The sequence below is a fragment of the Pyrus communis genome, chromosome 7 (genome assembly GCF_963583255.1).
Source record: "Pyrus communis chromosome 7, drPyrComm1.1, whole genome shotgun sequence".
NCBI lineage: Eukaryota > Viridiplantae > Streptophyta > Magnoliopsida > Rosales > Rosaceae > Pyrus > Pyrus communis.
In genome coordinates, this window is record NC_084809.1 from 25,652,600 (window position 1) to 25,680,221 (window position 27,622).

Here is a 27,622-nt window from a genome sequence, read left to right on the forward strand (position 1 = left end):
CTACAAATTATATGACATCGACTCATATTTCAGTTAACCGTAAATATCGAAACGTGATAATAAAGATCTAAACCGCTCATCTTCTTACATCCGCCAGATGATCATGTTTTCAAAAAAGAAAATTTAAAAAATGAAATTCAGTAATAAGAATAAGGCGTAAATTGCAATTGACGGTTAAATATAAATTTAAGGTTTATGGATTATAGTGTTGGATTTCGAAGCTCCTTCATGAAAGTTGTAAAGCTTGTCATTATGAGTAATTGTATATTTTTTTTTTTTACATTTTTTACACTTCTACAATAATTATTATTAATTTTATTAATTTTTCCCTCAAATAAAAAACATTATTTATGAGGATTTGGAGGATTTTAAAAATCTAAACGATAATGTAAGTGTAACCATTATATACTCATAGAGGAATAATGATGAATCACTAGTGTTTATATATTCTTTCACATTTTTCATACTTGTATGTATGTCTTCTTAGTTTATTTTAATTTTGGACAACATGTTAAGTAAAATTTATTACCCTAGACATTTCAAGGGTATTGAGGTGGGCCTGGCCCACGGTTTCCTTCTGGTAGCATGGTTTTAGCCTTTTAGGGAAGCACATTTGATTTTATGTTGGACTCCCTCTCTCTCCCTAAAATCAAATTCGCATGGTTTTATAAAATCCAATGAAGCAGCATGTTAGGACTCCTAACCCTTTGCTTGACAACCTATGGAATTTCCTCCTTCAAAGAAGGAGAGCTCCCATATGATATCTTAGTAATGATAATAAGGAACTCTCGTAATAAAAATAAATAATGACAAAAACTTTTTTTTTAAACTTATATAGAATAATAATACAAAACTATATATTTAATGTAGAATATATTGTATATATAATGTATTAATATGGCTATTGTATTTTATAATAAATCTTTTAGTAATTAAACTTTAAAATTATCAAAATAATTTTTTTTTCTTAACGGGTCGAAACAGGTTACCCACGTGTTACCTGTGTGTATACCTGTTAAGAACCCGTTAATAACGGGTTCTTAACGGATCACCCGATAATGACCCGATAAGTTATCGTGTTGACCCGAAACCCGTTATTTTCGTGTCGTGTCAGAAACTGCTGGGTCTAGCTGTGCCACCCTGCCTACCTACACGCCCTTATGCGTTCTTAATTAGTATTCAGGGGGCCGATAACACTCCCCCTCAATGCACTTTCTTTACAACTCCATGAGCTTTCTGTCATTGATAGATTTATCTTTACAACTGGATCCCTACGGAAGGAGCTTAATAATTTTTGCCTTGTTCTTCATGTATGGTCATTGTAAAGTAGATCATGGAACGAGCAAAAATACACATACATGTGGCTTATCGTGTTAGTTCTCAACTGTAATCAATTTGGATTTTGGAAATTTGGATCTTTTTTATAGAAACTGCAAAATTAGATTGTATTCAACATTATTTTCTTTCTTATAGAAGTTAAGAAACAAAATACCGACAAATGACATCCAAATTCTTACTGCAAATTCATAGATGAGGATAGCGAACTAAACAACCATAAATCCAAAATTCAAAATTAAACTCAAACAATTTACAATATCAATATTTATGGTACATTTGAATCGCTTTGCCAGAATCTGAACTCTCCAGCAGGGATTCCAGACTAAATCCATACCCAATTCCTTGCCCAAACCCAAATCCTAATCCAACCCCACAACCCACACCAACCCCAAACACCAGCTTCACTTGGTTCCATGGGCACCCACCACCATATCCCATCCCTCCCACCAATCCAAACCCAACTCCAGCGCCGCACCCGATTCCAGCACCACCTCCAGGCCCCAACACCACCTTTCTCTCCACTTTTGGGCTGCTGTGGAAAACTTCAGTGAACGAGAATCTATTGTCGTCCTGCTTGTTCCTGTGCAGTGGCTTTGATTTCCAATTCCAGAAGGAATCAGTGTCAGTGTTGATGCTTTTGGATTGGGTTTTCATGGTGAAAGAAAAAATATGAAGGGTTTTAACTTCTGGTTCAATTGATTGGATGGGTTTTCTTTGTCTTTTGCTCCTTTTTGCTGAAATTTCTTATCTTGAATGGGAGAGATCTGTCCGTGTAGCATCAACATGAATGATACACTACGTGTTATTATACGAATAGTCGGATATGTATCATAAAAAGTTAATAACTTAAAAAATAAAATTTCCCACTACTTATATGAAAACACGTGGTGTATCACCTGTGTTCCGGTCACAATAAAATTTGTCCTTGAAGGGGATAATATCTGACGGATTTTTATTACAAATGATTCCTAAATTGACTCAACTCATATGGATAGTCCCTAAGATTAAAAATTGATCAATGTAGTCTTTGAAAATTATTGCCACAAATTAATGTACATCTTTTCGTCAGAATCTTGTTAAAAATTATGTTATGCGATGATGTGACACATAATCATGTCCCACAAGTCTAATTAAATATTGTCATGTGGATTAAAAATATTTAAATATCGTAACATCATGGATCGTAATATCGTTGATCATCGACAAGGGGAGAATAGCAGGGTCCATTGTAATATCGTGGCCAACGAAGGAGCGATTCCTGCCCTTGTCACTTAGTTTCTAGCGATGCCATGTGGTTCGCTAAACACAAGGCCGTCGAGGAGTTCGTCGATCCAAGAGAGAGAAATGACAGTGATTCCAAGATTTTGTTGCAATGATTTTTTTAGTAAGTGGAAGAGTGCATCCGGTGTGTTGTGCAATCTTTGTATGCTATTAAAGTTTAAGGAAAAAAAATTATAGGATGGAAATAAGGCCAGCAATGCTTTAAGGCACAAAATGTTATAAAAACAATACGTGCAAAAAATGAGTTTAATAGAGATGAGAATTCTTCGCTGAATGTGTGCGCACACGGGAAAGAATAAGATTAAGAACGAGGATATCTGAAGTAAAGTAGGAGTGGTTGTAATTGAAAATAAGATGAGAGAAAATCAGTTAAGGTGGTTTAGACACATGAACCGAAGACATACTGTTTGGGCCTAAATTGATAGATTTGGGCCTAGTAAGCCATATGCTCGGCCCATGGTTGGATATCTTAGCTTAGTCCAGAATATTTAGGGTAGATTTGGCTAAGGTTTAATCCGGCTAAAACAAGGAAAGGAATTGGATATCAATAAGCAGGACGATGAGTCTGGTTAAAACAAGGAAAATGATTGGATATTAGAAGATGGACATGTGGTTCAGAGTCCCAGGACTGGTAGGAGTAGTCAAGACCAATCTGTATGAAGGGATACATGCTGAGAAAATCTAGTCCTAGTAGGATTCTACCTCGGCACTAGGAAAGTTGCTATTATACATAAGAGAGGATGTGCAATGCTCAAAACTTCTTTAAACACACAAACAAATCTGCCTTATGCAAACTCTTGCTTTACGCAAAACCATCTCATTTTTGAGAAACCACTGATCTTTCTAACTTCGTCGAGCACATCTTCAGTTAGTCTTAACATCACTATTGTTGACAATCGGTAATACCTTCAATTAGTCTTAACAGCACTAGAGCCATAGAAATAACAACCAAGGAGCACATTCAGTTAGTCTTAACAACATTGCTTCAAGATCGATTGGTTATTTATCCAAGTCTCAGCCAGTAAGGAGTCCTTGAGTTCTTATTGGAAGAGGTCACTTCATTAGCCCCTTGGCGAAGTAAGGTGTTACTAGGTTACATCGTTCGGCACATCGAAAACCAATTTATTTTATGACTGGATATTTTCAAGTACATTTTAAAGTTCGGCATTCAGACATCCGAACCACATTTACAATCAAGACACTTATCTCTTTTGAGTATTTGTGTCCGTACAATTTGGTACTGATTTGGCGCACTTATATTTGCACAAATATAATTACAACTGTCGAGCCTTTTGCCAACGATTCGTGAACTTCGAAGAAAACTAGTAACCTTGTCTTCAAGCTTTAGAAATTAGAGTCCGAGACGAGTTCCTTCCTCGACTACAATCGGAAGACAGTAGTCAGTAGGATCTTCGACACCACCACCACCACCACCACCATATTTATTCACTCGTCGACTGAGCTCGATCTCGAGTTGGCACGCCCCGTATTCAATCGAAGAACGTAGTTATCTCATTACCTATTTGGCCTGCATGTCATGTAGGTTTGGTACGTAGTTTTTAGGGTTAACCCATACAGATGCGACTATGAGACGGAGAGTAGGGCAAAAGGGGTAGAGGAAAGCTAGGAAGACATAGAAAGAGAATTAAAGAAAATATATGGTGTACTTAGAGCTAACTGAAGACTTCGTGCAAAAACGAGCACTGTGCTGTTCTAAAATTCATATAGTCGATCCTACTTGGTAAGATATTCATCCCCTTGAATCTCGACCACTTCATTGGAATAGTAAAGTGCTTCTTTTTTTTAATTTTTTTTAATTTGCTGAATTTTTTGGACGAATATCTAAAATTTAGGGGTAATTTTTTGAATTGTGGTTGATGACTTTGACTTTGGAGTTGGAAATGAACTTTGATATTCCAAATTGGAGTAAATTGGGAATCTGGGCAAGTGCTCGAGGAATTGATTTCCTTTTCTCTTTCGGTTCGAGCCCTAAATGAATCTTCAAACCTGACCCTTTCAAGCCCGACTCCAATGGTTTTATGCTATAGGAGCTTGTGTTGAGAGGAATAACACCAATTTGATCGAAATTGTCAGACCTGAAAGATCTATTAATCCGCTGCAAGCCCAGTAGAAAAAGAAGAAGATGACCAAGGAAGAAGAATAATTAGAGTGAAAAAAATTAAAGCTGTTATAAACTTTCGTAGTTTAAGTGTGATTGTGTAAATCCTAGATTAAATTTGATTCTAGTTATTCTTTCGTATATGGACTTGTATTCCTTGGCGATGAAAGATTTCTTCTCCCTCTTATTACTATAAATAAATGCACTACGTAGGGAGGAATAACACACACATTCCCCTACATTTTTACAAATACATCTCTCTCTACAATCTCTAATTGTCGCTGGGCCCCCTTCCCTTAGTCTGATAAAATAGGCTACAACACGTTATCAGCACGCTCCTACCGTTGCGCTTAGGAATCTGATGAAGAGATTTTCTGCATCAAACCAGTTCACCTATATCATCACGCAATCAAGTTCTTCTAAAACAACAGTTTTTATCTCGATATTTTTGTAGCCCTGATAGCATGAACATTCACCATAATGCATGACCCAACTATATGTTTTTTGAATTTTGGATTCTACATAAATTGTGTATGCATTATATTCATAATTGTTGAATTATGTGAATTTGATATTGCCATGAATTGCATCAAATAACCACTCATGCATTAAAATATTTGATTGATTATGCATGCAATTGAATTAAAATTTTATAATTTGGAATTAAGAGAAAAAATTAAAATTAGGGATTTTCTCAAAACCCATCCAATCCATCGCAAGCCACTGGCTTCCAAGCCATGCCGCGTCGAGCTGTCATCACCTGGCCTGCAGCATGTGTGACTGAGCTGAGCCACAAGCCGAGAGCCAGCAACTCTCTCTCTCTCTCTCTCTCACCATGAAAACCAAAAACAACGTCGTCTATGGTGTCGTCCCCAAACCTACACTCGCCTGTAGATGAGTCACAGCACCAACGTCGATTTCCATTGAGAACCATGACCTGAAGTTGTGATTTTTGGGACAAATTCATCGTCTCCGACAATGATCATTGAAATTCTCATCGAATTTCATTAAGTTTTCGAGGATTTCAATTCGAAATCCCCATTTCACACCCAACGCTGAGAAATTGAACTTTCTCCGGCCAAAATAGGGTTACAGGTTGAATTCGTGCTTGCCCCGACCAAAATTCACCAAGAACACGACCACCAGTAGTGGCGACACTGGCCTCAACTCCGGCGACATTACCCAACAACGCTGGGATGTTTTTGGTCCTTACCCGAGCCCACTTGGGCTTGACTACCCTTGGTCCAAACACCAACCTTTTGGGCTTTGGTGTTCTTTTTCAGCCCATTAGAGAGATTTACTAATCTAGGCTCACAGATTGCATCCCACAATCCAAAGCTCGGCCCAAGTACGACACTAGCCCGTAGGGCTATGGTGTCCCATACACCTGTGACACACCGGATCCTAGCCCTTACTGGTACATTCGTGTCCTACTCGCACATGATCCAACTTTGCTGGAGCATTGGTGCACTGCGTAGTACCAGATTGGAGTCCATCTGGGCTTCCTTTTAGGTTTATTTTTCGTAGCCTATTCCCTATCCTTGGGCCTGCAGCCCTAGGCCTACTACTCGAACCTATCCCAGCCCATTTTGGACTTGGACCTCACGGCTAATAATTTGCCCAGTCCACCCATGGGCTTTGGTCCATTTTTTTGGGCCCCAAGCTTAACAATTTGGGTTTTGTAATTTTTCACCCGCACTTTAAATTTGGCCCGAATTCCAAATAATTAATTCAAAGAAAAATTAGTATCTTGTCCCTAATTTCTAATGTTCATTGACTAAGACCTTATCAATTTTTAGATTTTGATCAAAGTCCCTAACATTAATATATTAATGAATTACACACGTAAGTTACATAATTTTTATCATAAAAATTAGTAATTGATTTAGAGTTTTAATACTCACACCCTTATCAATTCAAACATTTCCAAAATATAAAAAATAAAATTAGAATAAGTTTGTACCCATTAAATTTTTATTGAAAATTTTCAATTTTTTAATCTTATTTGTACCCATTCTTAAATATTCCAATTTGTTATATTAAAATTGTACTTTTATATATATATATATATATATATATATATATATATATATATATATATATATAATTCATTCAATCTTTTCTATAATCCATTTTTTATACTTATATGAGTATATTCCATTTCGTTGATTTTGTATCCATGTCAAGTTTTTAATATCTTTTTTTTTTTTTTTTGTTTGAAAAATGTACTTATGCTTTGGTACAACAATTTTTTGGTTAGTTTTGGGGAACGTACCCATGTACACACACACACACACAATATATTGGAGAGTATAATTCATCTTTAATATTTTTAATCTCATAAATTATGGGTTTTATTTAAAATCTCATTAATATAAATAACTCCAATTTTTATTTTTAATTTAAAAATATAATAACCTACATAGAAATACATTATTACATTAATGTCAAGGACTTCAATAAAAAACTAGAAGTCATGAAGGTTTCAGTCAAAGAACATTGGTAGTTAGGGACCGCATCTAAAGTGTCCCTTAATTCAATTATAATCATAGACCTAAAGTTCTATTTGCATATTTTCTTGTTGAATATTTATGTATATCTATTTGTGTTTGTCTGCAGAAACATATGAACCTAAAGTTCATAACTATTTCGAAACCTGAAGTTTCTAAAAACATGCCTTGGTTGAAAACTTGAAGTTTTCTTTAAAAACATCACTCATAAAAACCTGAAGCTTTTTCATGCGAATTTTAACCAATACAAGTCTATTAGAACCTGAATGTTCTAATCATATGTCAATGGATTGATATTTTTCTCCATTGCACTAACCACATCTTGTTCATCTATTTTGTGATAGGAACATATCGAATTTGAACAAACTTGACTTCACTGCTTTGGAGGTCTTTGGAAGGAACTACCTTAAGTTGGTCCAAAATGTGAAGCTCAACCTTACAACAAAGAATTCACGTCCTGCCATTGAAGATGAGCCAAGCAACCTGGTTGGCGAAGCTGAGAAAGCCCTGCTATGATCTTTATCTGAAGACATTTTCATGACACCTTGCAAACTGAGTACCTTGCTAAGGAAGATCCACGAGCACTATAGGTCACTTTGGATGATCGCTTTGATCACTAAAAGAACATCTTCTTGCCTGAAGCAAGACATGACTGGCAGCACTTGCGCTTTAAGTCTGTGAATGAATATAATTCTGAAGTTTGTCGAATCCGATCACTTCTCAAGTTTTGTATTGAGACTTTGACTAAAGAGGGTCTCTTGGAGAAGACCTATTCGACTTTCTCTGTTACTAATATTGTCTGCAGCAACAATATAGAGTTAAAAAGTTCATTAAGTTTTCGGATTTGATCTTTGTTTTATTTCTCACTGAAATGCAGAATTAGGTGCTAATGAAAAATCATCAAGCTCGACTGCTGTACCTAAAACATACTATAGCACAAACTAATGCCCAAAACGCCAAAAAAGGCATGGTAGGGGCTGCCAGAAGCCACCCCGTCAAGGTCAATAGAGCCAAGGCCCATTTGAGGGAGGAATTAAAGCCCAGAAACTCCCTAACCTCGCTCCCAAGGCCCCAAACTTCAAGAATAAGGGCAAAATACTTGAAACAATGGATGCGGATATGTGTTATTGTTGTGGTTCAAATGACCATTGATTCCGTGTTTGCTGAGCTCCCTAGAAGGTTGTAGCTGAATATCATTATTGTCCTAAGAATTTTGTGCAAGTGGACGAACCAGAGAGTACAAAGATGGAAGTTTCTGACTTTTAGGAGGATACCACACCTATGGAAGATTATAATCTTAGACATAAACTATTTTTTTAGTTGAATACATTGGGACCAAATTCCACAGTAGTGGTTGAACCCCTCCTTGTTTTTTTGGTTAATTTTGAACAATTTTCCTTATGTTTGGATTATTTGTTGGTGATTTGTTTTTTGGATATTAAGTTTTTAATTAATTTCCATCCTCGAATACTTAAATTAGTTTGAATGGATATTTGGCTTTTAGAACTTTTACGCTTGTGACTGATTCAAATTAATTTTTCATTTTAGGTATGACTAGTGGGGAAGTTAGTTGTCTGGCAGACAGTGCAACCACGCACACCGTTTTGTGTGAATGCATCTATATCATTAACTTCATACCTAAGAATGCACATTTGACAACCCTATTAGGCCTATCCAACTTGATCAAAGGATATAGTAAGGCACGCATAATGTTGTTCAATGGTACAATTCTGACCATTGATGAGGCACTTTATTCTCCATGTTCCAGAAGAATGTTGTTGAGTTTTAAGGACATTAGAGATAACAATTACCATGCTGAAACCCATGTAGAAAACGAAGTTGAATTCATGTGCATAACTTCCTAGAATATGGCCAGAAACGTATTCTAGAGAAGATGGAGCGTATCCCGACTGGTCTGTATACTATGACCATACGCCTCATAGAGAGCCACTATGTGGCTAGCCCTACCTTTGGGACCGCACACGAAATTACACTTTAGCATGATCATTTGGGACACCCTGGACGAATAGCAATACACCGTATCCTCAAATCATCACACGGGCATCCACTAATCTGAAGTTTAGGTTTGATTCAAGGAATCGCATATCAAACATGTTCAATGGGAAAGCTTATTACTAAGCCTTCTTATAACAAGATTCTTTTGAATCTTCCCATTCTTCTACAAAGGATTCAGGGGGACATTTGTGGACCAATTCAACCTTCTATTCGGACCATTTAGATATTTTATGCTTTTGGTTGATGCTTCCATACGTTGGTCACACATGTTCTTGTTGTCCATAAGGAACACTACATTCTCTAAAGTATTGGCTTGGGTTATGAAGCTCAAGGCTCACCATCCTGATTATCCGATCAAATCTATTTAGTTGGATAGTGCTGGAGAATTCACATCAAAAACTTTTGTTGACCATTGCATGTCGGTTGTGATTGAAGTTGAACATCCAGTACTCCATGTTCACACCCAAAACGGCCTGGCAGAGGTATTCATTAAGTGCTTACAAATGATTGCTCGATTGTTGGTTATACATACCAAGCTCCCGATCGCTGCTTGGGGCCATACAATATTGCAAGCAACCATGTTGGTCCACTTAGGCTTGTTGCGACCCAACCATATAGCGTCATTCAGTTGGTTACCGGATACGAACCCGCCATATTGCATCTACGCATTTTTGGTTGTGCGGTCTATGTGCCGATTTCACTGTCCTTACGTAGAAAAATAAGGCCTCAGCGAAGGATAATAATCTATGTCAGATATGATTCTCCTTTGATTATTCGTTACTTAGAACCTTTGACAGGCGATTTGTTTACCACTCATTTCACGGATTATCACTTCTATGAGATAGTCTTCCCGTTGTTAGGGGGAGATAAGAACGTCAACGTTCCTGAAGAACGACGCGAATTATCGTGGACGACTCCCACTTTGTCTCATTTAGATCCTTAAACCATTTAGTCTAAAACTAAAGTGCAATGCATATTAGATATCCAGAGCATGCCAAATGCTTTCACCGATCTAGTGTGAGTGACAAGATCATATATTCTAGTTGTGAATACGCCTACAAAGATGGATGTACCAAATGTACGACGGACTTTCCTCCTGGAGGCTTAGGACGCCAATTTTGGTGATCCACGTATATTAGTTGCTAGCCAATCATCTGTCCCTACACATAGGCGTGGCAGGCCACTTTGTTCAAAGGATTCACACCCCCGGAAGAGGAAACCTACGACACAGGCACTTGAAGAGCCTACCATGAATCTGACTGTTGCTTACTCATTCTATTTAACACATGAGGAAATTCTAGATTACAGAAGCATCCTTGAAGAGACAAATCTACCTCCTCAAAATCGTGAGATTTCGGTCTATTATGCTAGCTTAGATAATGTGTGGAGTAGAAATGAGGTGATCGTCGATGATGCATTAGTATATGCAGTAGCTATTGAGATCATGTTGAGCAATGACATTGAACCCCGTTTCGTTGATGAATGTCGACATAGAACCGATTGGTCAAACTGGAAACAAGCAATCCAAGTCGAACTCGATTTGCTTGCGAAATGTAAGGTGTTTAGACCTGTAGCTCCTACTCCTTCACATGTGAAGCCCGTTAGCTACAAGTGGGTTTTCGTTCAGAAGAGTAATGAGAAGAACATAATTGTGCATTACAAAGCTCGTCTTGTTGCACAAGTCTTCTTACAATGCCTTGGGATTGACTATGACAAAACTTATTCACTCATTATGGATGTGATTACTTTTCGCTACCTTTTCAGTTTGGTAGTTTCTGAAAAACTGAGCATGCAGCTGATGGACGTAGTAATTGCGTATCTCTATGGGGATCTTGATACGGAAATCTATATGAAAGTTCCAAAAGGACTTACATTGACTGGATCAAATATTTTCAAACCTTGGAACACACTTTTAATTCGGCTTAGGCGCTTACTCTACGGTTTGAAGTAATATGGAAGAATATAGTATAACCGTCTGAGTAAGTATTTGACTAATCAGGGATATGTGAACAATGAATTATGCCCCTGTGTGTTCATTAAGAAGTCACATTTTGGTTTTGCGATAATTGTAGTATATGTCGATGACATGAACCTTATTGGAACTCTTGAAGAGCTCGCAAGAACTGCCGAACACCTGAAGTCAGAATTTGAGATGAAAGATCTAGGAAGGACTCAATACTATCTCAGTCTCGAGATAAAGCACCGTTCAGATGGAATCTTAGTACATCAAGTGAACTACACCCAAAAGGTGTTGTGCCGTTTTAATGAGGATAAAGCGAAGGTTTCGAGTACTCTTATGGCCGTTCGATCACTAGATGCAAAATGAAATCCCTTCCGTCTGAAGGAGAATGATGAAGAGATTTTGGAGCCTGAAGTTCCTTATCTAAGTGTGACAGGTGCTTTATTGTACTTAGTTTAATGCACTAGACCTGACATCTCCTTCACTATTAATCTTTTGGCAAGATACAGTAATGCACTAACACGCAAACATTGGACTGGTGTTCAAGACATATTTTGTTACCTTAAGGGTACTATGGATTTAGGCTTATTCTATCCCTATGGATCCTCGAGTAATGCTGCACCTCCTTATTTGGAGTCGATTCTCTCCTTATTGGTTATGCCAACACATGATACTTATCTGATCCGCACAAGGAGCGTTCTCAAAAGGGTTATGTCTTTATTGCTGGAGGCACCGTAATTTCTTAGAGGTTAACTAAACAGACCTTAGTTGCCACTTCATCTAACCAAGCTGAAATTCTCGCCTTACAGCAACTCGGGAATGCTTTTGGTTGAGAGCAATTGTGGGCTATATTTGAAGCTCCTGCGATATTTACCCCATCGTGGATGTCCTTACGACGATCTATGAAGACAACGCAACATACATCGAACAGCTCAAGAAGGGTTGCATCAAATGAGACAACACTAAGCACATTGCACCGAAGTTCTTTTTCTCACATCAACAACAAGAGCATTAGAAGATTGAAGTCATGCAAATCCGTTCACAAAACAATTTGGCCGACTTCTTCACCAAATCACTACCGAAGGCGATATTTCAGAAGCTTGTTCAAGGAATTTGTACGCGTAAACTTTCTAAGTTGTAACCTTGCTAGTTCTCTTTGGAATTGCGTCAAACTCATGGGGAGTATCCTGAAGAATACTTGCTTGATCTTAATGTACTCTTTTTTCCTACGATTAGGAGCATTTGGTCCACTAGGTTTTTGCTACCTAACTAGGTTTTAACGAGGCACCCACCTTTGGTTGATCATATCCATGATGAGGTCCCGTAGATGTTTCATTTGACTTTGCATTACTCCTGCATTTTTTCTTAGACTATGGATTTTGTCCCTACTCGGGTTTTTGCGATAGCCTTAGGTATTTTTAGTGAAACTTACTTCCTCATGCAAGGTCCTATCTTATTGAGAATATTGTTGTTCCTAGAATCAGTGTTGACGAGTCGACTTCCTCAACTTCTAAATGATGCTGAATCTACCTTGAGTGTTTACACACTTAAGGGGGAGTGTTATAAACTTTCCTAGTTTAAGTGTGATTGTGTAAATCCTTGATTAGATTTGATTCTAGTTATTTTTTCCTATATGGACTTGTATTCCTTGGGAATGAAGGATTTCTTCTCCCTCTTATTACTATAAATAAAGGCACTATGTAGGGAGGAATAACACACCCATTCCCCTACATTCCTATAAACATATCTCTCTCTACAATCTCTCATTGCCCCCGGCCCCCTTTCCCTGAGTAAGATAAAATAGGCTACAACAAAAGCTAGCACCCTTGAAGGAAGAAGGAAAAAAAAATTAAACTTTCTTTTTATTGAGTAGTGCTACACTTACAATTTATTTGTATAATCTCTTTCATAGAGGTAGAGCCTACCAATATATGTGAGTTCTAATTCTATTAGAGAGATAATACCAATAGATGTTGAGAATAACATTTTTTTTCTTTTCTTTTTTGGCTTTCTTAAATAATTAAACTTTTTTTTTGTCATGTTGCACAAATTTGATGATCATGTCAACAAACATGTAGGACTTACACTTGCCATGTCATCAATTAGCGATCAAATTGACAAAAATTTTAATAGAGTGTAATATTACAATTAATTTGTAAATTGATGTATGATATTGCAATATTTAAAAGATAAGATTTGAGTTTGTTATGTGACCCAATATTGAAGTGGTAAAATGTAATTTATCCATTAAATTATAGCTAATCCTTGTATTACTTAAGCAATCCACTAATCTTGATTGCTTTTAGGGCATACATCCAACATGAAAAACCCGGTATAGTGTTCTAATTAGACAAAAATGCGGCACTTATGCAACGTTTCCTATAAAAATGCTGTCAATATAAACATTCATAATGCTTTTTGCTCTTTATTATTTTCCCCTCTCTCTCGTCTCCCTTCTTCATCTCTCAATTCTCTCATATAGTTTCCTCGTATTTCAAACATAAAAATTAAAACTTAAAACAAAAAAGTAAGATGGCTCCAAAAATAGCCAAAATAATAAAATGAAATAAGAATACCTTTTGTGAGAGGGAGACGAGGTTGGTTGTTGGTTACACGGGAAGCTAAATGGTCACATTGTATATTTGATTGAGAAGGTGCCAGTTACCAAAAGGAGGGGCCATATAAGAGAGTTTGTTAAAGTTGTGATATACAAGCAAACCATCAACATACAAATACAATTATTATTAAACCTTACTTACAATATAGAACTACTTTCTTCTAACAACGCCAGTCTTCATCCAACCAACCTCTCTCTCTCTCTCTCTCTCTCTCTCTCTCTCTCTCTCTCTCTCTCTCTCTCTCTCTAGTTAAGCTATTAGCTTCCATCTTCACCTCACACACACTAAACTTCAACACCAAGCCAACATTCCCTTGCATTGCACCATCTCCACCAACAACAACAAACAACACCAACAGCAACAGCAACCCCTCCCTCCCTCCCTCTCTCTCTAACTACACAACTAATAAATAACATATAAATTCAGTTGTGGACTCTAACTGTTTTGATGCTCCCCTTCCACTCTCAGCTCTCCTCAATTTCTTTCCCTTAATTCATATTCAATATAATATATTACATGGAGACCAACACCAACACTGCCTTCCCAAACTCGCCCGATTCCTCGCGAGAATTCGGGGACGATTTCGACCCCATGTACCGCTCACTTTTCCCGCCAAAATACACACTTCCAAGCTCCCTCTCTCTCACTCCCTCCACTCGCTCCACCTCCTTCTCGGATTCAGACTCCGACGACCATCACCACCACAGTACGACGTCGCACAACCTCAACCAGGCTCAGCTGGTCCTCGAGTACCAGGAGCTCCGCGACCACTACGACCTCTGCAACTCTCACCTCCGCAACCTCACTAAGGAGCTCGACTCACTCCGCCGCGAGAACGCTCAACTCCGATCGGCGAATACCGACCTCGTCAAGCTCCTCTCTTCGCAGGCCGCCTTCCAGAGCTGCCTCCTCTCGTCATCGTCATCGTCCGCATTTCAGAGTCCGATGGCGGCATCGTTTCTCGACGACTTTCGGCGACTCGGATTTGGATATCTCAGTCCTCACGACGGTGTCATTTCGGAAGAGTCCTCTGATATCAGTCCGACAAGCGTCATCGAGCGTAACCGACTCGTCGACACAGACCGGATCTCCCTCCCCAAGAGCATTTCGGTTCGCTCCTCGACTCGGCCACAAGTCCCTAATCAACTCGTTTCTAGACCGGTGACTGTGAGTTTAAACTAAAACTTCAAACTTAACCAATTAAAAAGAATTAAATTCACATAAATAAATAATTATAATTATGATTATATATAAAGTGGATGATGTTAGCGTTTGCGCAAGTGCAGCAAAGCGAGATGAAGGTGTTCAATCAGGGCATGCTGAAGACGGAGTTGTGCAACAAGTGGGAGGAGACCGGGACGTGTCCGTACGGGGAGAATTGCCAGTTCGCTCACGGCGTTAGAGAGCTCCGTCCCGTGCTGAGGCACCCGCGCTACAAGACTCAGCTCTGCCGGATGGTGTTAGCTGGCGGCGCGTGTCCTTACGGTCACCGGTGCCACTTCCGTCACTCGCTTACTGAGCAGGAGAAGCTGCAGCTGGCCATCTCAGAATCGTTTTGAAACATAAAAAAGAATGAGATCGACCAAATACATTTTGCTTTAATGTAAATACATTATTTGTACGGAGGGAAAAAAAAAAACCCAGCCATCATAAAATTTGAGGCAGTAATAATGGAGGAATTAAGTAAATTACTTTAGTGCATGCATGGCCCCATGCATTGCTGGGAGGGAAATGTGAATTTTGATATATTACTTTAGGATCCAGCTTAAATGTAGAGAATCGGGATCCAGTACTTTATTTGTGTTTAATTAATAAATATTTGAAATGTGTGGCTCATTAATTCAGGTAATATCCATGGTTGTACGCAACGTTCAATTCAAGTAAAGCGGTATTCACTATTCACTCATCCAACTTTATTTATACACACGGCTCTCACAGGTCACCAAATATGCAGATGTGCATTGCATTGAAGATGAAGTAAGAACACTGAAGAGAAAACTAGCCAGCAATGGAATAAAAAGAAAAGAAAGAAAGATCATTACTACAATTAAGGAATATAAAGACCAACAATTTCCTCAAATCTGAAATTGAAATCCCAAATATCCGAAATTCAAAACAAGTTTTAGACAGACACGATCAAGAAGTTGATCATTCGGAATAGCCTGGATATATGTCACAATGCTGAAGTGTACGTCTCTTGCTTTCTTCCATATGCAACGATGAACGAAGTGTGAGCTCCATGATGAAAGCTCACATGCTACTGAGAACATGATAGGAGTCTCCGAAGGAATGGGCAAAATACCTACAGGTATGGGTAACTACGGTTACCCGTCCATTTAAAATTTACGGTTACAGTTATGAGTAACGGTTTAAAAATAAACGGTTATGAGTATAACTGTTTACACGTGAAATTTAAATGGATGTTTATGAGTATTACCCATAACTATAAATAAGTACCCATTTAACAATTTCTCTAATATATGTAAAATTAAAAAATAAAATACATAACTAAAAATCCTAAAATTATTTAATCTCTCCAGACTCCGCCACTCATCTTTCTCTCCTCGGTGCGCTCTTTCTCATCTCCAACTCTCTCTCTCATCTTCGGCAAAACAGTCGAAGTTTGATTGATTTCAACAGTGCAACTATGACAACAAAATATAAATATAAATATATTTATATAGGGTAGTTCTAAAAGACATCAAAGATTTGCACGTACAGTGCAACTATATATAAGGATGTTGAAATTAAAGAAATCTACAGCCAATACGGATGAGAATTCTACTGCCAGACTTTCTTAGAGATGCAAATTTCTTTTTTAAATTTTAAGTTGTTAAAAAAACGTGCAGATGAATAAAACCAGGGTAAATGGGTAAAAAAATGGCAAACAGGTTAAAAAATGGATAAACCGGGTATATGCGGTTATGGTTAAACGGGTACATGGTTATGGGTATGTAAACTACTTGTAAACAGTTATGGGTATGGATATAACCGTTGATGCAATTACCCACTGGGTAAACGGTTATGCGGGTGAGAGCTTAAACGGTTATGGGTAAATAACCGCGGTTACCCGCCGGCCATAACCATTGCCCATTCCTATTCCGAAATGATCAACTAAAATTAAGATTGTAAACACGAAAATGTAAGAAGGAAATTCATAATAAACTAAGGACATTTATCTGAATTAGAACCCATGTTGAGCAATCTTCTAAGTGTGTCTCTCCTTGTATTGTGACAACTCCATAGCAAGACAAATGATCTTCTACTCTCTTTCACTCACCTTATCACAGCTCTATTCAATGAGGCTAGAAGGGTTATTTCTGTGTATCAAGTGTGAGAGCAGGGTTTGTGGATGCAAATTTTCGCCGTCTTCTCCTTTGACGAAAATGCACCTATAAAATAATAACACCTAAGATTAAGGCCAAAAGCCTCACGCACCCACGATTAATTGGGGGGGGGGGAGGCTTTGGCCGAAGAATCTCCAATGCCAAAGTTAGAATTCTAAAAAGAATGTGTTTAGGAGTCTGTGGGTAGCAAATGGTTTAGCTTTTTAGTGGGATAATAGGGCTATTTATAGGGGAGTGGTCGACGCTATTTGGAGAATAGTGGCCGGCCATAAATGGTGTAATTGGGTGAATAATTGCAAGATATTATGTGAAAATCTTGCATTTAACATGACAATTAATCATAATATAAACAGGAAATTTGAGAATTACCTTTTGAATAAGAATTTGATGAGGAGTGATGAGAATGATTTAAATAAATACCATTTTGATCACCTTTGACTCTTCCTTGATTGAGTCATTATTATCCGTTGTATGCACGTGGGAATCTCGGTGTACCTTGCGGGTAATTTTGTCCTTTTGACCCAAAAGTCCACGTGTCACCTCCATAATTTTCTTGATTATTTTTTACTCCACAAATGCCCCTACACATGTTGGGCAACTCGCAGGAAAGGGCAGTAGTGTAGAGATCTTCCCTTGCTTTAGGAAACAAGGGATTGTTTCTTATTTTGATGTAGATTCCCACTTTAATTAGAAATTAGATCCTTCTAGAAAAGGGAAATAAATCACTTCCAAAATCTGTTTAAGCCTACCTTAAGTAGATGATTAAATCAACTTCAAAGAGCAATTTATTCTAACCTACAAGAGAGGAAAAGCTAGATGATATTTGTTCCTCGTCTCCTAGTAATCTTCTTCACTAGCCCATGCAAATGACTGTTTTTCGTTGCTTTCTTCATCTTCAAGCAGCATCAAGGGTGTGTCAAAAAATAGTTGAGGAGCCACAGCATGGCTACTATCGTAGGGTTGCTTCATCGGCTCAGCTTGGGCTGAGGGCTAGTGGCATGAGCCTAGGGCTCAGCGCGTGGTTGGCATGGGCTAAGGCGCTAGGGTGCTTTAGTCTGGGCCGCTGTACTTGGGCCCGTGTTGTAGAGAGGAAGGGAAGCTCGAGCCTTCTTCCTTGGCTTAGTCTATGTGATGGTGGGATTCCTCAATCTGAGCCAATTCTTTGTCTCGTGCCTCATTCCCTAGCTTGATCGTCAATGAATTCTGGTACTTCTTTGACATAGGCCATACTGATGGAGTTGGACAACTGCAATCCTGCCATAGGCTATTCGATCATTCGAGCAAAGGAGATCATGACTGGGCCACAGAAACTTTAGAGATAAGTGGAGAGTGAGAGTCTAATTCTTCCCTTGAGCTGCGTGTTCCGACGAGTTTCATCACAGACAAGTAGATTGTATAGTCTTTAGGCTATTTTATGATTTTTCTAGGCTGGTTTCTAATTTGTTGACTAACCTCCTCTGTCCATATAGATTCAAAATTTGGCTCAACTCTCAAGACTTCTCCAGATATGAAGAAGGTGCATGTTGCTTTAGGTATCCCTGCTAAGTATTGTTAATGGCGTTGACTGCTTAGTCATATTCGTGAGGAGAAAGATGGGCTACCCTTGAGAGAGGAGATAAAGTGGATCAGGGCAGATGCATTGGCTCATTTGATCGCTGTCATGGATCCTGCTATGAATAAGGTGGAAAGAAAAGATCTTCCCCGCCTGCTCAAAAGATGCCAGTTGAGAAAAAATTGAAGGCTTCCTCCGCTGCTTATGAGAGTTTGCCAGCTGTCGAGAGGTTTATGATTGACTTGACTTCTTCTAAGAGGAAGAAAGATAAGGCTACTAGATATGAACCTGTAACGTTTGTCATGCCGAATATAACTAGTACGATTGCTAACAGGATTGCTCAGCGTAGAGGTTCCGTCGTGTCCCTAGTGCTGAAGTCTGTACCAAGAAGTCTGTTGAGAGCTAAGTCTGGTTTATCTTTAGAGAGGCTTACTACTATAAAGAGCAATAAGGTAAAGCCTATTCCTCTTGCTGATGAGATTGGCTCGCTTGCTGAGAAAGATGAGACTACTTACGTGGATAGTTATGAGAAATCTACCTTGCCTGTTTCTAGAGAGTCTGTTGAGATCCGTGCACTTTTGAAGCAAGATCTGCTTGAAGGCATGGACGTGTGTGCCAAGCTTGTTGATGGCGTTAGAGGGGTTGTTTGCCCTAGTTTCTTTGTGAAGCATACAACCTAGTATAGGAGGACTGCTCTGCTTGTCCTGATGCAGAAAACAACAATTTTGGTTATCGACTCTATGCTCCTTGACCAAAGGGATACCAAGGCTGCCAATGAGGTGGAGTTTGAACTCGTCACTTTGAAGGGGTCCAATATCTCTGCCCCTACTTCTTTGTAGCTTGAGATCGCTCGCCAGGAGATCGTTAACGACTAAGCTTGACACGATCCAAGTTAAGTATGAAAGTGAAGAGAATGAGATAGGTTGTTACATATCTCAGATTCAAGATCTTTAGTCAGCCATTTCTGAGCTTAGTTTTGTTGCTTACTCAAAGGATGAAGAGTTAATTGCTATTTATAATTAAATGATCCACTTCAAGAAAATTATCGATAGGCTTGAACCCTAAATGTTGGAACTCTAAGGTGTGCTAAAGATCAACGAAAGTCTGAAGAAGGAAGTGGATGAGCTGCAGCGTGTCTGTGTTGGTTTGCTTGAGGAGAACGGGCAATTGAAATATGAGAAAGTTGGACTCGAGGCTTCGCTTGTTTAGAGTCAGGCCAATTTTTACAAGCTGGGTTATGTAGATCATCTCTTTGGTAGGCCGTCTGACTTTGAGTTTGCTAGGAAAGATTTCGAGACCCTCTCTATTTCTTTGGAAGACTTACTTGCCTTTACTTTTGAGGTTTCCATTGGTGAAGTAGTCGGAGAAGTTGGTGCCCAAGCTGGGGTAGCTGGGGGTGAAATGCTGGATGATGTTGTTGCTGAGAGTGTAGTGGCTGCTAAAAATGTGGTGACCGAGTAGTCGTGTGATGCCCAAGCTGCTAAAGAGTAGTCTTCTAGGTAGGCCTTAGGATTTTCTTTATTTTCCTTGTTGCTTTTTTGCTTTGCTTGAACTTCATCACCTTTCCTATTTGTTTATTAATTTTGCTAGAAAATTTAATAAACTTGTTTCCTTCGTTTTTCTTTATTTTAGCTTATTTTGTTTATGCCTAACCGTTGACCTTTAGGCCAGCAGTAGGCGTGCTACTTTTCTATAAGTAGATAGACCCATGCAGCCGATGCAGCCATAGGTTTTGGTGTAGAAATTTTGCAAAGTTGTTAGCCATAGGTTCGTCAACCGGATGTCTTACTTACAAAAGCAGACGAGCCCGCGTGACCACTTGGCTATTAACTTTGGCTTTCTTCATTGCTTTGAGCTGTATGCTATGCGTCACAACATACTAAAGATTTTGAGGACATGAAATTCGCTAACCTTTCGTATCAAAACTACACGGTTGTAGGCAAAGGTCCAAGAGAACTCTTTACTCTTTATGTAACCAATTTCGTGGGTTATGTAGCAAGTATCACAACACTTTAGGAATTAGTGTAGATCTGAATGACTATTCCGCGCTTGGCAAAGATGAAGCTTATCAACTGCGTAGCATGTCAGTAGTGGATAAAGCTTCATATATGCATGCTAACTGTTTAACCTTTCACAAAATTGTGCGATTGTATAAGTTTAGCATGGCTTACTGCTCGAAGGGCAAGCCGTAGATAATCTTCTGGAAACCGTAGGCTACCTTAGTACACTCGGTAGCAACTTTAGGGTTCCAGGGCAGCTGTCCATAGGGCGTACTGCGTAATGTGCCTCCTCCATCTCTGAAGCCCAGTTCCTCAATGATTAGGCCAAAAGACCAAAAATCCTTCAGTTAACTAAGCCTTGAAAAAGACCATTGTGGCTACTTCTAGGAATCCCGGTGCAAGCCATCATGCACCTAGTTACACCAGGACAACTCAACTCATCCATGTTTGGATATTCGAAGAGTGTAGTTTATTCTCCTGTATCGGAGAGCAAACTCATGTGGGTGTCAGGGAATTAGTTTACACTCTCGCACTGGAGAGCATGGTTGGTCCCCAGGGAAGTTGCAATTCATGCCATATCCCTAAGAAGGACGCGATCTTCTTTTGAAGTGCATAAGTGATCAGTTGTTGTAAGCATGCAACCGAGCTAAGTTGTAAATTACTTCTGAATTCCTCATTAAAAAAACAAGTGAAACGAAAAAAAACTTAGCTGTAAGGTAGGAACTGCATAACAATTTGATAGTTTTAGGCTTGCAAGGTGGTGCCCGTCGATCTGCTTGAGTTTTCGAGCTTTGATGTAGCGATAGGTCACGCATGGTACTTCCTCATATTGTAGGTGTTCCACTGTTTTTCAATCTCTTTTTTGTTTATGGTAGTGAGGTTGTAGCTACCCTTGCTGCCTACTTTACTATACGGACCTTCTAGATAGGATCCATCTTTTTGGAGCCTTTTCTGTGGGCAATGATTAAGACTTTTCTTAATACTAGATCTCTAGGCTAGAACAGCCAGATCTTAGCCCTTTTCTTATAACTGAAAAGGAGCTGCTGCTGGTAGGCTGTGATGCAGGTGACGACCTTCTCGTGCTCATCCTCTGCCAGATCTAAATTTGTGGCCATGTCCTTTTTATTGTGCTCGAGCTTGGTAGTATTGTGCTGATACTTGACGCGATGACATTGGGATGAATGATTGCTTATGAACCAAATGCCAAGGAGAAATAAATCTGATCGGTTGTTCGTCGTTTAGTTGTGCGATACCCCTATAAACATCCGGGCGACATTGACTCTACCAAGTCAATTACCCACTGCATAAACGGCCAAAGACTTGTTTACAGGTATAGTTTGCTGGCAGGCAATGCTGGTACTGGCTTGTAGTGTTTGCAGCGGTCGCACTTTTGTACTAACACCTCAGCATCTTGATGCATAGTATGCCAGTAGTAGCCTACGTTAAAAACCTTTTGTGCTAAAGATTAGCCTCTGAAGTGATTTCCACAAACCCTTCATGGATTGAACTTAGAACCTTTAGGTCGTCGGGATACACTAGGTAGCGGAGATATGGTCCAGTGTAGGATCTTTAGATAAGAATGTTGTTCCATATATAGTAGCATGTTGCCTTTGTTTGGAGCTTTCTAGACTCCAATCTTTATATGGGGAGTGTACCATTGACCAAGTAGTCTATAATGAAATCTTGTCAGTTTAGAGTTGTACTAACCTGTGAAACCTCTGTTGCTGGCTCCGCCTCTATGCTTGGTTTGTTCAGATACTTCATCGGAATAGAATGCTTGAGTTGATGGTCGAGGACGAAACCTAGGTCGGCTAGCGCATCTGCGTGGGCGTTGTCTACTCCCGGAACTTGAGTGAGAGTGTAAGTCTGAAATTCTTTAGGCTGCTTTTGTACCTTATCTAGGTATTGCATCATCTTCGGATGCTTTGCCATATACTCCTAGGTAGTCTGGCTGGTGATTAGCTGGGATTTGGAATGAATTGCAAGCTTTTTCACCGCCAATTCTTTTGCCATTCGAATGCCCATTGGTAAAGCCTCATATGTTACTCCATCATTGAATGCTTTGAAGTCTAAAAAGCTTGGACATAATTAGCGTGGCGATAAGCTGCGAAACTTGAGTTGGTGTGGCGAGGAGCCACGAAGTATGACTTTTCATGGTCGGGAGTCACGAAGTATGCTATATTACACGCAGCAGGAGGTAATGCTCAACTTCCAGTATTGGGCCACTCTAGAGCTGAATTAAGGAGCAAGGGTCAGTTAGGGTCGTGTGACACACAATAGGAGGTGGTGCTCAATTATTGGTATATGTTACTCCTATGTAGAATCTTCTAGGGCAACGAGGACAAAACTTGCTTCCAAGTGTCTCCTTTTAGTGTTTGTCTACCTTTGGTATGCCTTTTGGGCTGAGTTGTTGCGTTTGTCGGAAAACTTTGCGTTCGCCAGTGTCTGACCCTTTATGGTCACATGTGTCATGAGAATGAATGCGTGCGTTTGAATGTATAACTTAAGTTTTCGGGTTACAACAATAGTTGCCAAAGTTAGCTTTTGAATTTTTGGTAGTTGTTTTCGCATCAAGGAAAGCTTTTGTACTGTGGAATACAGGTAGTCGGGCCCCTAACTCTTCTTGTATAAGGGTAAAGCTTATTGCTGCTTCAGATATCGTCAAGCATGTAAATAAGTTCTCCGCTACTTCTAGTTTGGATAGGTAGGAGATGATATCAAGTACTTCTTCAAGTTCTTAAATGCTTTCTCGCACCCGTCGTTCTATTCGTCTTGTTGCTCATTTTCGATTGAGTCCAAAAAATGACTTACGTTGATTGATGGACCGCAAAGGTAAACAGTTGAGTGCGACTGCTTGTCTGTTCAAACCTTGAATCTTCTTCAGAGTAGTGGGGACCTCATATTCAAGATCGCTAGGATTTACCTTGAGTGTGCTTCGGTGGGGTTGGGCTTCGTTACGTTCGCTAAGTTGTTGATGTGGTTTGATAATTACTTTGGGTCAAGAAATATGTGCTCTAAGTCTCTTAACCTATCTTCTGTTAAGGTAGAGTTGTCTTTCTAAGCTTCAATAGCCCTACGGGGGTAAAGAATTTCTTCCTTGACTCATTGAGTACTTGCACAGTGTATCGTTAAGATGTGGCCTGGTTTAACTTGATCTCTCCACTTCTTCTCTAGGGATGCAGAATAGAATTTTTTGATACTCGATAGAGGTTACTGTGCTCAGTCTTATTAGCCAGTGTTGAACGTCTGCTTTGAGACCACTAAGGGTGTTTTCACATCGAGTGTTATTTTGTTGATGGCAGTCGAGGTGTGATTATTTTATCCAGTGTACCTTCGCTCGGCGTATAATCGTGTTTTCCAGGCTTATCTGCTGAATGATTGAGAGTTAGAATAGGTTGATTGTGCTACCATTGTCTATCATCATTCTGTCGACTATGACATGGGCTAGTTAGACATATATCATTAGTGCGTCGTGGTGTGGAAAGTCGACACCTTTGGCATCCTGCTCAATGAAGCCAACGATGGGTCCAAGTTGGGTATCGACTGCCTAGACCTGAGAGACTAATAGAATTTGTTGGATCTTCCTCTTTTTGGAGTTGTTGGTTACCCCCAAGTGTACAAATTAAGTGAAGATGTCATTGATCCGTGGTTGGCAACTCTTCGATTGTGTCTGCGTTCCTTCTAGGCTGCGCAGCTGACTTGTCCAAGTATCTATTGACCTTGCCTTCTTTCACCAGCTTCTTTAGGTAATTCCTCCAAGTGTAGTAGTCGTCGGTTGTATGAACGGGACCTTGACGAAATACACAGTATTTGGTGTGGTTCAACTTGGAGGTATGTTGCGTAGGATTTGGTGGATAGAGATCAGGAACTTATAATAGTTCTTGGGTGTCAAGCCTCATTTTGTAGGGATCGGTTCCTACCCTTAGCCTTCTGCCTGATTTTGTTGTAGTACTGCTTCCCGTCCTCCTTCTTTCGAACTACTGCCAATTATTTTCGAAACTACTTGGGCGCCTTCTCCACTCGCTAAGCCTTATCCCAAAGTGCATGCTTCTTTGCCAAAGCAAATGAATTTGCTAAAGTTAGATCTTCTTTCATAATCAATTCTCTGAATAATGTGTGGTCTACTGGGAATCCTTTTTGGAAGGTTGTACTAGCTATCCAGTCGTTGCAACTGACTATCTTCGCCTTCTCTACTTTGAACCTCTTCACATAGTAGCAAAGTGACTCTTTTGGGTTCTTCTTAACGTTGAACAAGTGGTCGAACTTCTTCTTGATCTAGCAATAAGATGAATACTCTTTGGTGCAAATCAAAGAAAGTTTGTCGAAACTCCAAACGAATTGTGGCGGCAAGGTGTAGAACTAATGTTGCGCTTCGCCTTGTTGAATGGTGTCAAATATCTTGCACATGAGTTCATCATTGTTCCGATAGAGGATCATTGCGCTTCGGTAGTATTTTGAATGATGTGAAATGTGGCACGCTGAGCTTGTGTTGAAGCTCCGCTTGCTCGATCTCGTCCATGAAGGGTGACCTGCTTATGTTGGTCATGTCCCAACATAATGCCTTGTCAGTGACTTCGTTGCTCTAAAAGTGGTGTACTCGTTCGGTTAGGAGCCTTTCTACTTCTTCCTGAATTTGCCTATGCTGGGGTAGTAGAGCTCTCGGCTGCCCCTGGTCATGACTTGCTATTCTAGGTTGCTCTTCCATGTATTCGGCTCGTCTATATCGCGACTACGGTGCATGTAATATGTTCCTAACAGGCAAGCGAATTACTTGCAGGCTATTAGTTGAACTAAAGCCAGATTGAGTGATTGCTTCTATTCGTTTGTCATGCTGCCTACTCCAATATAAGGTGGATAATGCTCCTTGTGGGCTTAGCCGCGAATGAACATTTTGCCTGAAAGGTTGCTTATGTTGATTATCAAAGTATGGCCCCAACCATGAATGTATGCTCGTTCGCAGGCCTAACCAAGAGTGCACACTCCTTCTCGTGCTAAGATGAGAGCACACGTTATCTCAAAGGCCCAGTTAGGAGTGTACATTGCCAAAATGCTCGATTTGTGACTGGTCGAGTGGAGCACGCTGCATCTCGGTGAGCTGCAAGAACTAATTCACCAAGGTCGTCTACTGCACGATGGCGAGACAAGTGTTATTCGCCATTTGGGTTAGAAAAGCTTGGACGGTATGCATTTCCTTGCATAGTGAATGTGTAATGGACTCTGGGCGTGAGATTTGAGTTGGGAAATGTCAAATCTGTGGAGAAATGGGGTGAAACCAATTTAATTGTTGGTCTAGAAATTTGAAGTCAGGACGGTTGAATCGGTCTTAGATAGGTTAGGATTCCTTGTTGGACCACGGAAGTGGGTTGGACCGCGGAAATGGGCAGAGTCACATGTGTGGTGCATGGGAGTGGTCTATTACTGAGAGCTGGCTAGATCTGGAACAAGAGGATTGTCGACGCGACTCAAGCCTACAATGCACTTGGGTCTGTGCTGCTAGGGCAGCGACTTGGGCTGATTGTGACGAACGTAGCTCAGCTGCTTAGGCTGCCTCTTGGTTTGCTAGCGTAGCTGCTCCCTGCTCACCGTGAGCTTGCTGCCATGAAGCTGGTCCACTCCCCACTACCACGGTGGTCCCCGTGGCTACTATGGTGATCGTGTTCCATGGTTACGAAGTTGCTTCTCTTGCCATCGCGTTAAGCCTCATGGATCGTTGTGGTGGGCTACGTCTCGTCCTCCATCATTTAATCCAAATCTTTGAAGTAGGAAGTTCCGTTCATCGTGGTTTCCAAATTTCCCACCATTATATTTTTCTCTTACCTCTATTCAAAGAATTAAAAAATTTTAGGAACAAGAAAGTATGAAAAATTTACGACCGAACGAGAAATGAGAAACTTTGAATGAGAGAGCCTTCTTCAAGCGTGTGAATCAAACTCTCAATGAACCAATTTGTGGATGCCAATTTCCGGTGTTTTTTCCTTTGAGGAAAATGGACCTGCAAAATAATAACACCTAAGATTAAGACCAAAAGCCACGCGCCCACGATGAATAGGGGGCTTTGGCCGAAAAATCTTCAATGCCAAAGTTAGAATTCTGAAAAGATTGTGTTTAGGAGTTTGTGGGTAGCAAATGGCTTAGCTATTTAGTGGGATAATAAGGCTATTTATAGGGAAGTGGCCGGCCATATATGGTGTAATTAGGTGAATAATTGCAAGATATTATGTAAAATAATATCTTGCAATTAACTGGCAATTAATCCTAATTTATATAGGAAATTTGGGAGTTACCTTTTGAATAAGGATTTGATGAGGAGTGATGAGAGGGATTTGAATAAATATCATTTTGATCACCTTTGACTCTTCCTTGATTGAGTTGTTATTGTTCGTTGCACGTGTGTGGGAATCCCGGTGTGCCTCGAGGGTAATTTTGTCATTTTCACCCAAAAGTCCATGTGTTACCTCCATAATTTTTTTGATTATTTTTTGCTCTGTTTATCTTTATTGGGTTTGATTTTTCTGCGAATCTTGGTATGTTTGGAGAAATGAGTGTGAATTCTTGAGTTCTGGCATATACTAGTTTATGGTTATTCAGATTATGGTTTGTGCCAAACTAAGAAGTGTGATGTCTAAGAAGATTGTTCAAAAGCTTATTGAGGAGTTTATACAATATGTTCCCTTATCACAGCCTATAATTTCAGAGTCTAACCAACTCAGTTGTTAGCATGTATCTACTGTAAGTCCGGTTATATGTGTCTCAAAAGATGAAGAAGTTGTTAATGGTAAATCCCACGAAGGGTAATTCCATGTTATGAATAGGTAGTGTTGTGAATTGGTAAAATCCACAAAGGGCGATCCCGTGGACATTAGTGTAGTGTGGTATAGTAT

The 27,622-nt window shown here is 39.6% G+C and overlaps 2 protein-coding genes across 2 annotated transcripts; one reads left to right on the forward strand and one right to left on the reverse strand.

Annotated features, from left to right (window-relative positions):
• Positions 1-1,596: 1,596 nt before the first annotated feature.
• On the reverse strand, positions 1,597-1,992 carry LOC137740735 (uncharacterized). Its single transcript, XM_068480555.1, has one exon. The coding sequence runs from the start codon at positions 1,990-1,992 to the stop codon at positions 1,597-1,599; it is 396 nt and encodes a 131-aa protein (XP_068336656.1).
• A 12,366-nt stretch (positions 1,993-14,358) lies between these two features.
• Positions 14,359-15,478, forward strand: LOC137738940 (zinc finger CCCH domain-containing protein 14-like). The gene is made up of 2 exons (XM_068478408.1): positions 14,359-15,009; positions 15,129-15,478. The coding sequence occupies exons 1-2, from the start codon at positions 14,359-14,361 to the stop codon at positions 15,399-15,401; spliced, it is 924 nt and encodes a 307-aa protein (XP_068334509.1). The 3' UTR covers positions 15,402-15,478.
• The last annotated feature ends 12,144 nt before the right edge of the window (positions 15,479-27,622 follow it).